Below are 12,608 nucleotides of genomic sequence, written 5' to 3' on the forward strand. Positions count from 1 at the left end.
CCAAACGAGGTTAGGTGTTCTAAACATAACAACAATCTTCTTTATACTAAACCTTTCTCTTTACTATGCCTTCATCCTCCCCTCACTCTATGACACTCCACACATACATCTGTTAGTGTGAGAGATAGCTCAAGGAATTTCTTCCATGCACCTTTCACCCTGCCTTACACTGCTATGCTGCACCTCTGTCTGCACTTAACATGTCACCTAAGCAGCAGAACTTGTCCAAAAACAACTCCATTCCCAATATCAAAGTTAACAATTACTACATTAGTATTCTGCACTCCTCTCCCACACTTTCTACAAGGGTCACATTTCTCACCTGCAGACTACCTTTATACCACTACATTCTGCATACCCACTTCACACAACCCATGCACTGAAATGACTTTCTCCCAGCATTTCTATTGCACATGCCACACCTTTGACTCCAGCTATCACCTTGGTCTGTGCTGCATTTACTTTGAAGCCATTCAATTCCAAAGCAGCTTTCTATTTCAGTATTGCCTTTTTCATTTTCAATTCCACTTCATTTTTGTCATCAGTACAAGATCACTGCCATACAAGACTTCCCATGACAATGCTTCATGTACCTCTTTGGTTACCACTGTCATAAAAAGCAATGGACTCAAAACAGATCCTTGATGCAGCCCCATCATCAACTCAAAATATTCAATATCCCCATCTGTACTTCTGACCACTGCTCATGCTTTCTCATACATTGACATCACAATACATTAACCATTCATCCACACCTAACTTTCTTAATGTCCACCAAACTACCTCTCTTGTCACCTTCAAACACGTTCTTTCAGATACAGTCAGTCAATCATATAATTAGACATAATTTATTTTCATAATTTTTCAAAACAAAAGAATGCATGGTATACTTACTCCTCACTGTGAAGTCAGTCAAGCAAGAAAACAAAAGAAAATACAATTACTATTAAAAACTTTTAACATCAACCAGAAATGATCGCCCTGCTTAATTTAATAGATTGTTGAATGCGGCCAGAGAGAACTCCAATAACACAAGGCACAAGACAGGAGCCAACCCTGTCCAAAGCAGGGCTCACACGCACACACACACACACACAATTGCCAATTAACCTTGCCAATAAACCTTAACACACACACCCATCATTAAGATGTGGGAGAAAAACTGCAGGTCAAAAAAAAACAAAAAGTGGGATTTGAACCAAATATACAGGACTTAGTATTTGTGAAATGCATTTCAGTCTTTATCACAAGTATTTTCATGTTTAATGTCTGTTGAACAAACAGGTATTGCTAGCTAAGAGGAGGCAAGGTGCACTCCAACATGTGGTGAGACGTAGACTAACGAACAGAGGCTGGCGAGTGAAGGAGGAAGGCCCCGCCCCCCTGCTCTCAGCCCACAGCCACTCTGTTGGATTTGTATAAATATATCCGTACCACAAGCGAACTATGGTACTTAGCGCGATGAGAGAAGTCACAAAATCAACCAAAAAGTTCAAGCAAATTATAGAAAACAACCAGATCTAAATCCATTAAGTAATTCTCTCATGAAAAGCAGACAGACGTACAGACAGAACGCGCTCGGAACTCGAAATTTTTTAAACTTGTTTTTTAGCTAGCACCTATGGGCCAAGGGTAACCTCCAAATTTCAAGTCCCAAGTCCTCATGGTTTGGGAGATTTTGTGATGAGCGAGTCAGTGGTATTTGGCTTTTAAATATATAGATATACTGTATAATTACCATTGTGAGCGACATTGCAGCTTCAGAATCTAAACAGCTTACAATCAATGATGAATTCTGCATTGTACCATGGCCTGGATAGATACTATCTCAATTCAAATATCCTAACAAATTCCTCACTGTCCTAGGACTGCTGCACAACTTGATGACTGAAACTATCCTTTGCAAAGGGTCAAAAACAGATCCCTTCATCATAATAACAACTGTTTCACCATATACCCTACATTTTTGAGTTTTAATTGCAGTTTAATTTGAAGTTGTTCACTGTACAACTACTAAAAAGACTAAGACAATAGTCACTGACCTCCACTATGCAGATGACTGTGCCCATTATGCTAACTCTATGGAAGAACTCCAGACTATCCTGAACCTTCCAGCTGCAGTCTACAATAGTCTGTTTCTATCCCTCAACATCAAGTAACTGACACCCATGCAATCATTATCTCTGGGGAAACTTTGTAAATTTTTGATCACTTTCTATACCTTGGCAGCTAACTGCTCCAAAAGACAACCACCAAGGAAAAAGGGCAATACTGTATCAATTGTGGCAGAATGGGCTTTAAGAATTTGTGCCACTAGTTCTTGGAAAACTGTGACCTCAAAAAGGAAAGCTCTCAAGAGATTCCAATATCTCTGCACACAGGTGATATGCTCTGTATGAGATATTAGGATTACTACATAATTATTATTTCCTCACTGAGGCAAAACATGACCATATTTGAAGTGATGATCCAGTAGAACCATCTTTACATAACGGACTACTGCATCACATTGCCTGGGTCCTTTCTCCGCAGAGAAGCCCTCTGCTCTCAGGTGAGGTCAGTGAACCTAGGATGATCAGAAAATGCAATTCAAAGGCCTACCTAACAAATCGACACATTGACATCACTGTTTATGCTTATGATTTAAGAGTTACAGTCATATGAAAAAGTCTGGGAACCCCTCTCAGCCTGCATAATAATTTACTCTACTTTCAACAAAAAAGATAACGGTGGTATGTCTTTCATTTCCTAGGAACATCTGAGTACTGGGGTGTTTTCCGAACAAAGATTTTTAGTGAAGCAGTATTTAGTTGTATGAAATTAAATCAAAAGGGAAAAACTGGCTGTGCAACAATTTGGGTCCCCTTGTAATTTTGCTGATTTGAATGCATGTAACTGCTCAATACTGATTACTTGCAACACCAAATGGCTGGATTAGCTCGTTAAGCCTTGAACTTCATTGACAGGTGTGTCCAATCATGAGAAAAGGTATTTAAGGTGGTCAATTGCAAGTTGTGCTTCCCTTTGACTCTCCTCTGAAGAGTGACAGCATGGGATCCTGAAAGCAACTCTCAAAAGATCTGAACACGAAGATTGTTCAGTATCATGGTTTAGGGGAAGGCTACAAAATGTTATCTCGGAGGTTTAAACTGTCAGTTTAAACTGTAAGGAATGTAATCAGGAAATGGAAGGCCACAGGCACAGTTGCTATTAAACCCAGCAGGTCTGGCAGGCCAAGAAAAATTCAGGAGTGGCATATGTGCAGGATTGTGAGAATGGTTACAGACAACCTACAGACCACTTCCAAAGACCTGCAAGAACATCTTGCTGCAGATGGTGTATCTGTACATCGTTCTACAATTCAGCACAATTTGCACGAAGAACATCTGTATGGCAGGGTGATGAGAAAGAAGCCCTTCCTGCACTCACGCCACAAACAGAGTCACTTGTTGTATGCAAATGCTCATTTAGACAAGCCAGATTCATTTTGGAACAAAGTGCTTTGGACTGATGAGACAAAAATTGAGTTATTTGGTCATAACAAAAAGGGCTTTGCATGGCAGAAGAAGAACACCGCATTCCAAGAAAAACACCTGCTACGTACTGTCAAATTTGGTGGAGGTTCCATCATGCTGTGGGGCTGTGTGGCTAGTTCAGGGATTGGGGCTCTTGTTAAAGTTGAGGATCAGATGAATTCAACCCAATATCAACAAATTCTTTACGATAATGTTAAAGCATCAGTCACAAAGTTGAAGTTACGCAGGGGTTGGATATTCCAACAAAACAATGACCCAAAACACAGTTCGAAATCTACAAAGGCATTCATGCAGAGGGAGAAGTACAATGTTCTGGAATGGCCGTCACAGTCCCTTGACTTGAATATCATCGAAAATCTATGGGATGATTTGAAGAAGGCTGTCCATGCTCAGCAGCCATCAGATTTAACTGAACTGGAGAGATTTTGTATGGAAGAATGGTCAAAAATACCTCCATCTAGAATCCAGACACTCATCAAAGGCTATAGGAGGAGTCTAGAGGCTGTTATATTTGCAAAAGGAGGCTCAACTAAGTATTGATGTAATATCTCTGTTGGAGTGCCCAAATTTATGCACCTGTCTAATTTTGTTATGATGCATATTGCATATTTTCTGTTAATCCAATAAACTTAATGTCACTGCTGAAATACTACTGTTCCCATAAGGCATGTCATATATTAAAACGAAGTTGATACTTTGAAAGCTCAGCCAATGATAAACAAAAATCCAAAGAATTAAGAGGGGTTCCCAAACTTTTTCATATGACTGTATATGCAGCATAGGATTTTAATAAAAATGTGTTTCCCTCTTTAAATGTAAATGTACTAACTCCTAAATTACAAAAATAAAAAGTGGGCACACTGTTTAAGATATAATTTTGATTTAATTGTTTTCAAAAATTTGTTTTAGTACCTTATCTTTTGATATACTGACATATAGCTTCCATCTGATTTTTTTTTCTGACCAAAATGAAAATATGAATGCTCATTTACAGATCAAATGGTTAAATATTCACTTGTAATCATATACTCATTTGCCACTTTATTAGGTATACCTTGCTAGTACTGGGTTGGACTCCACATTGTCTTTAGAACTGCAGTAATTCTTCATTGACATATATTCAACAAAGATGCTGAAAACATTCCTCAGGAATGATAGCATCACACAGTTGTTGCAGATTTGTTGGCTGCACATCCATGATCTGAACTTTATGACATGGCGTGTTATCCTACTGGAAGTAGCCATCAAAAGATGGGTATACCGTGGTCATAAAGGGATGGACATGGTCAGGAACAATACTCAGGTAGGCTATGTCATTTAAATGATGCTTAATTGATACTAAGGGGCCCAAACTGGGCCAAGAAAATATTCCCCACACCATTAGACCACCACCACCAGCCTGAATTGCTGATACAATGCAGGATGGATCTATGCTTTCATGCTGTTAATGCTAAATTCTGTCCCAACCCTCTGAAGGTTGCAACAGAAATCGAAACTCGTCCGACAAGGCAGAATTTTTCCAAGCTTCTATTGTTCAATTTTGGTGAGCCTGTGCAAATTGTAGCCTCAGTTGCCTGTTTTTAACTGACAGGAGTGGTACCAGTGTGGTCTCCTGCTGCTGTAGTCCATGTGCTTCAAGGTTTGACATGTTGTGCGTTACCTCGGGTGTAATGAGTGGTTGAGTTACTCTTTCCTTTCTATCAGCTCAAACCAGTCTTGCTATTCTCCTCTGACATCTGGCTTCGTCAAGACATTTTCACCTAAAAAACTGCCACTCACTGGATATTTTCCCTTCTTTGTTAATCCTAGAGATGGTTGTGTTTGAAAATCCCAGTAGACCAGCAGTTTCTGAAATACTCAGACCAGCCCATCTGGCACCAACAACCATGCCACGTTTAGAATCACTTAAAACACCTTTCATCCCCATTCTTATGGTTGATTTGAGCTTTAACAAGTCGTCTTGACAATGTTTACATGCCTAAATGCATTGAGTTGCTGCCATGTGATTGACTGAGCAGATATTTGTGTTAACAAGCAATTGAACGGGTGCACCTAATAAAGTGGCTGGTAAGTGTATGTTCTAATTTTGAGGTTTACATTTTAAAAGAGGTCATATAGGTTCTCATGTTCTCAGTATAGCTAAATACTTCCAACCATGTATTTTTAACACCACAGAGGTTCAATATGCAATTAGATAAACTCTTACATAAAATACTGAAACCATAACCACATTTAAGTTCAGACAGTGGACATAGATTGCACAGGAATGAAAACATTTACTGCTTAGAAAAGGTTACTTGTTAATTTCACGGATATGGACATGCAAAGTATGATAGTATATGTGATATAATCTGAATCACTGTTTGAAGGGCTTAGTGATTTTGAAATCTATGAAAGGTCCTATACAAAGCAAAAAGTGCTACTACAGTGATCCCTCGCTATATTGCGCTTCGCTTTTGGCGGCTTCACTCCATCGCGGATTTTATATGTAAGCATATTTAAATATATATCGCGGATTTTTCGCTGCTTCGTGGGTTTCTGCGGACAATGAGTCTTTTAATTTCTGGTACATGCTTCCTCAGTTGGTTTGCCCAGTTGATTTCATACAAGGGACGCTATTGGCAGATGGCTGAGAAGCTACCCAACTTACTTTCTCTCTCTCTCTTGCGCTGACGTAGGGGGGTGTGAGCAAGGGGGCTGTGTGCAGCTGCTTCCTGAAGGACATGCTGCACGGTGCTTCGCATACTTAAAAGCTCAAAGGGCACGTATTGATTTTTGACTTTGTTTTTCTGTGGCTCTCTCTCTCTCTCTCTTCCTGCTCCTGACAGAGGGGGTGTGAGCTGCCGCCTTCAACAGCTTTGTACTGGCGGTGCTTCGCATACTTAAAAGCCAAAAAGCCCTATTGATTTTTTTTTTGACTGCTTGCTTTGCACTCCTTTGAAAAGGAAGATATGTTTGCATTCTTTTAATTGTGAAACAGAACTGTCATCTCTGTCTTGTCATGGAGCACAGTTTAAACTTTTGAAAAAGAGACAAATGTTTGTTTGCAGTGTTTGAATAACGTTCCTGTCTCTCTACAACCTCCTGTGTTTCTGCGCAAATCTGTGACCCAAGCATGACATTCTAAAAATAACCATATAAACATATGGTTTCTACTTCGTGGATTTTCCTATTTCACGGGTGGCTCTGGAACGCAACCCCCATGATGGAGGAGGGATTACTGTATATAAAAACAAAATAAGGCATTGGTATCGTTATTTCATATTTTGCAGGCACGTTTATCAACAGGAAATTACAATATCAGTATTCATTGTAATTGTTTACATAAATAGGGTCACAAAGCAAAGAAGATGTGAGAGTAGAACCAGCAACCTTATGGCTTGACAATTTCTGCCTCAGCCACTGAACCAAGTTGCCTGCATTACATTAAAGTATACAATTAATAATGAAAAAACTAATAATTTAAAAAGATCCATGTATTACTGTATGCCATATGTCAATAAAACTCTGTTTCAACTAATGCCGGTAAAGTATGAAAAACACCATAAGTAATTAGTAGTATATTGATACATAAAATAGTAAAAGATAATTCATTTTGAGCAAGTGACAAAGATGTATCTTTATTACCATGACAATTTATTAATAAATAAAATGTGAATTATGATAAATGATCAATACCTCACTTAAGAATAAGAAGTCAACATCTACTTACTTGCTCCCTGTTTTTTTCCCTTCAAGTGTGTTCAAGTGCTGTTCTAGGGTCTCAAGGAGACTGCTGGGAGCCTACAAAGAACAAAACTGATGGGTAGATATTACAATGCAGCATAGTTGAGAAAATTTGAGTGGGATAGGAGAACTCTCAAAGTCAGCCCAACCTTTTGCCACAGCTTGTTCTACCTGAATAATGCGCAGCACATGCCCATGCTTGATGCTAAACTTGTACACAACACCAGCACACGTTCAAATGCAAACTCATGCCATTCAAGCACAACATAGCACTGCAAGCCTGTTTGCCAGGCACTTCATGATGTTCAGAATAAATTATAGCTGAATCAAGGTGTATGAATTTATTTGTCTCAAGATGTTACGATACTGCTGGAGAAGCGAGTATAGCATAAAGTTGAGCTGACTGCATACTAGACAGAAAAGAGCCTTGATTTCCTAGAAGTGGAGGGAAACAAAAGATATAAAAAGAAAAACCATGCAACATTATATATAAAAAACGTTATTCACCATCTCTTAAAACAAAAATTTCCAAGCTTGGGATTCTAGGGTCATTAATACGTTTACAGGTTAGCATGTGTTCACTTGTAAATTGAGTTGTTTTCTAAAACTTGTGATAATGACCACACACTGATGCCTGAGCAACAGAAAGCAGAGTGTACAGGGGAAAAGCAATCCCATTACTAGTTTCTACAGATCAGAATAGTTATATTTTTAAATGCCTTTTACATTTAGTAACTCTGCACCTCAACTGACTTATGAATGAAAAAACCTATAGATTTTGTGCAAATGTCTTAACAGAAAAGGCTTTATTGTTACACCTTGTAAAGCAAACTCCATGCTTTATACCTTTTAAAGGCATATAAATAATAACTTTTTACATTTATATAGTGCTTTTCTCACTACTCAAAGCGCTTTGCAGACTCCACACACGGAGGCATAGGACACAAACCCATGATCTCCTTAATGCATGGCAGCAGTGCTACCCTTGCACCACATGCACAGGTGTAAGAAGAGATAAATTTATATTAAGTGACTACAAAGCTTAAAGGACTTTCTAATGTAATAAAAATGCATTTTGATTTTTCAAAGATTCCTATATAATAATCCCAAAAGTTCAGTATTAATGAAATAATTAAAAAAAAAACCAAAATCGTGATGTGGAATTCACAGTAACCATTAAATACAGTTTTGTCATTGGAATACATCCACTGGTAAATTTACATGGTTTTGAAATAAGAATGAGGAATTAATATATTCTAATGCACATCATAGGATGCCTACTCAAAGTCACTCTTTTGTGCATATGTAGCTTGTGAACAGAAGCTGATGTCACCAAACAGTGCACAACATTTTTTTGTTGCTTTCACCCTTAACTGTAATTTCCTCCAGTTGGTGGGTCAGCAGTGGCAGTAAAATCACTGCCCTTCAGCTCCTGATCTCCAGCTTCTCTCCTCCCTTTTATTCCATAGCCAGTCACAGGATAATATTGCTGCCTCTTTCAGCCTGAGCTTCTGCTTTTCTCTCTTTCCTTGATGATCCCACATAACTTGTGCTGGGAATCCTCTATTTCCAACCTTGACTAGGAATGGCCATGCCAGTCAACCTTTACCCTTACATTCTTAAATAAGTTCCTGGTGACTGGTGGCATTCCCCTCATGGGACAGTTAATATCAATGATTACCTGCTCTGACCAGATGAACTCTCCAGCCTTAGAGATGTTTGTAAGACTAGAGACAATTACATCTTCCTGTCAGATCCACCTTCACATCCCATCCTCAAACCTTGTGAGTGATGTTACTCTTGGTCTTTTTTACGGCCGGCAGTCTCTCAACCTGCTCTGATGAACTGTATGGATGTTGTTAATGTCCCCAGGGTTTGCTGTTTCTTACCTATCTCCTGCTCCAAGAAACACTTTGCTGTGCTTCCACCTGCATCTTCCTTGGGTGAGTGCAGTGTTGCACCCTGACGGAATCTGTGCTGATGGAATATGTGCTATGGTGCCTTTCTTTCCACAGAGCTTAAACAGTGGGTCCTTTCTCAATCCCAAGGCCCTAAGCCTTTCCTCCTCCTGATATTGTACCTCAGCCTGAATCATCTCTCGTCTCACCTGCACCTAAATTTCCCCATTGCTAGAAGTTGGTGGTTCCAAGGTCTTGTCTTTTAGTGCATGGGAATCCAGTGATGTCCATCAACTTCAGTGAAATTTTTGCTTCTACCACCGATGCATACGCTGCCCATTTACTCCCTAGTTATTACCACTGTTTTTTGACCTGCTCACCACAGACATCTCTGTACACATGATTGTTACCCTGCATTTTTGCCAACATGAACTCTTCTACCACAGATGAGAAAGGGAGCTGGAACTGACTCTATCAGATATAAAACCTGATTGACATACATTACCAGTCAAAAGTTTTAGAACACCTGAGTTTTTTCAGTTTTTATGGAAATGCACCATCCATGTTTCAAGAAATCAAGGAATAGAACAAATAAACAATGGCAAATAAAAAAATACATCAAGATTTATTAAGTGTACAAAATTATATAAAAATTTGTTGTTTTAATCAAAGTAGCCACCGTTTGCTGATCTAACAGCAAAACTGCGATAACCCTTTTGATTCAGAATGCCAAGTCACTCTGTGCAAGTCACCAACTCACCAGCAAAAGAACCCCAGACCATCACACTTACTCCTTCATGTTTGACAACTGGTGTCACACACTGAAGAACCATCCTTTCATTTCTTCTAGTCTGCAATAGTCCACGGCCGGTATTTGAAGGCCCCATTTTGTCCTTTAAAGCAGGGGTCCTCATCCCCCGGTCCGCGGAACTGCTGGCAACGGAGACTCACTCAGTGAAGGGCTACAGCAAAATGGCTGCCCCCTTCATTGAGGATACTTTTCAGAATGCTAGGCGGGCGGGGCTTTGCAGCGGCGCAGAGAGAGGAGAGAGACCGAGGCGAGAGAGTATTACAACAAAGTAATTTTATGGTCCCGACAGTTTCCCCTTATGACATGAGTCTATAGAAATCTCGTTACTATGAAGTACATTCAGCAGATACTTTCATTACAACAAAGTGACCTTGAAATGCTGGAATGAATCATCCACAGAGCAGTTAGTTCTGTGGTCGCAGCTCAGTTGTGCACATTTGCACAATGATCCCCAAACAGAAACATTGTAAAAAAAATTTCTTTCTTCGAACTTTCCTTGTACTGTTTTTTTGCTGTTTTTGTTTTCTGTGGTTTTTAGTGATACCTTTTGGTTATTTCTCGTCAACATTTGAAAAACATCCATTGAAATTTAACTCATTGTCACCCTCCTATAGAAACAGCAGACACGAAAAAACGATAATAGTGTTAATGTTTGTGATGTGCAATCTGTTGGAACGATAAATGCAATGCATATGTCTTTGTTACTGTATATGCAAAAAAAGCAGAAAAATCCGAAATGCTGCATTTGAAGACAGTTTTTATGTGGTTCAGTGATGCTCGTTCAAGAAACATTCCTATTAATGCGGCACTCATTCAAGAAAATGTGGGACCTCCGTCAACGGGACAACATGCCGAAGAACGTCCCAAAGTGCGATCACTGTGTCTGTGGAAGACTGTTTATCTGTTGCCGGGGAAACACATTTCTCCACCAAAGCAAACAGAAAAGATCTTGATGGGTGATGCAAGAAACATTGTAAATGCAGGGAGCATGATTACTTGGCCACTAACCTGGTCACAACTCTGCCTGACTGCTGTGTCTGTTTATAGGAGAGTGGCAAATCCCACTACAATAAATAACCGTGCTGTTCCTGTTTCAAGCTGAATAAAGCTGGTTTTGCTGAAGTACTGAGACTCAGTCTCATGTTTTTGGGGTGTAAGAGAGGGACTTATAGCGCGACCACAATCTTTTAGGATTTGCTTCTGTGGTGCTTCACTGCAGCACTGTGAGCCTGCTGTTGACCTGCCCCGACAACGGACAAACAATCTTACACAGACGTGGCAACTGTGCTTCGGGACACACTTCAGTGTGATGTTCCCGTTGGGTGGGGATCTCAAAAGAGTTCAGAAACCTCACAATATGAACAGGCATACAGGCACTATTGGGCACCCCACCTTTACCCACTCTGCAGACTCAGTATCCAGCCAGGCTGGAGGAGTGCTGCAGGAGCCGGAGGAGGAAAATCTGAGGCAGTGGTGGAGTAGCAGCACGTGGGACAGAGGCGGAAGATACCCGTTGTTCAAGTTGGCAGATAAAGTGGCTGCATTCAAAGCCAAAATTGATTTATGAGGCCGACGAGTGAACACTGGGATTTTTGATATGTTTCAAACGTTAGCAGAGGTTGTGAAAGATACCACGCCAGGGCCTTCTTTCTCCCAGCTGGTGTATGATCACCTATCTCAGCTTTCAACAGAGTTTGAGCATTATTCTATCTATTCCCAACCACAAAAGACCCTCAAAATGGGAAGGAATGGATCCGTGACCCATTTGTGAATAAGCCAGGCGAATCAACTTTGTCTGTGCTTGAAGAGGATCAACTGCTTGAGGCTGCAAATGATGGTGGCCTTAAAAGTATATTTGAGACAATTTCAAATCTCCATACGTTTTGGATTAAAGTCAAGGTGGAATATCCTGAGGTTGCCACAAAAGCACTGAAAAGTCTGCTTCCATTTCCAACAACCTATCTTTGTAAGGCAGTGTTTTCTGCAGTGACAGCAACCACAATGAGATTACGGATTAGACTGAACCTAAGCAACAAACTTTGTGTGTCTCTGTCTTCCATCGTCCCCAGATAGGATCATCTGGTTGCAGGAAAACTAGCTCAGGGCTCCCACTGATTCTGCATTATGGTAAGTTGTATAATTTCTATTACGATATTATAACTTAATAGTAAAAGAAATGTAATGTAAATTATGTATAAAACTGGCCTAAGAACCAGCCCCGAATCCACCATCCCCTCCCCCCCACCAGTCCCTGGAAAAATTTGCTTCTAGTAAAGTGGTCCTTAGTGTCAAAAAGGTTGGGGATCACTGCTTTAAAGAATGGTTTTCTTACTGCCATTTGTCCTCTGAAACCTGCAGCACAACATCTCCTCTTCACAGTAGAAACTGAGACTTGCTTTTTTCTACCACTGTTAAACTGTTCTTGAAACTGTTGTGCTGTGAGGCACCAATCATGCAAGCTCGTGACCCTCAAAAGCTTATCTTCTGATTGGGTTGTGACATTGGGTCTGCCAGATCTCTTCTTATCAGAGTTTCTTCCAGTTTCCAATTGCCTTTGGATTGTGTAGGACTGGTACCATACTGACTGACACTTCAATTTTTTTTGCAATTTCTCTAATGAAATATTCAATGGAATAT

At 40.0% G+C, this 12,608-nt stretch overlaps 1 protein-coding gene across 1 annotated transcript in view; it reads right to left on the reverse strand.

The window, feature by feature from the left end:
* Window positions 1-12,608, reverse strand: part of snap91a (synaptosome associated protein 91a) — a 246,091-nt gene that overhangs the window by 76,396 nt on the left and 157,087 nt on the right. The window contains 1 exon segment of the mRNA XM_051924737.1: window positions 7,249-7,319. Coding sequence (XP_051780697.1) covers window positions 7,249-7,319 — 71 coding nt within the window.

Source organism: Erpetoichthys calabaricus, chromosome 3 (genome assembly GCF_900747795.2).
Source record: "Erpetoichthys calabaricus chromosome 3, fErpCal1.3, whole genome shotgun sequence".
Taxonomy (NCBI): Eukaryota; Metazoa; Chordata; class Cladistia; order Polypteriformes; family Polypteridae; genus Erpetoichthys; species Erpetoichthys calabaricus.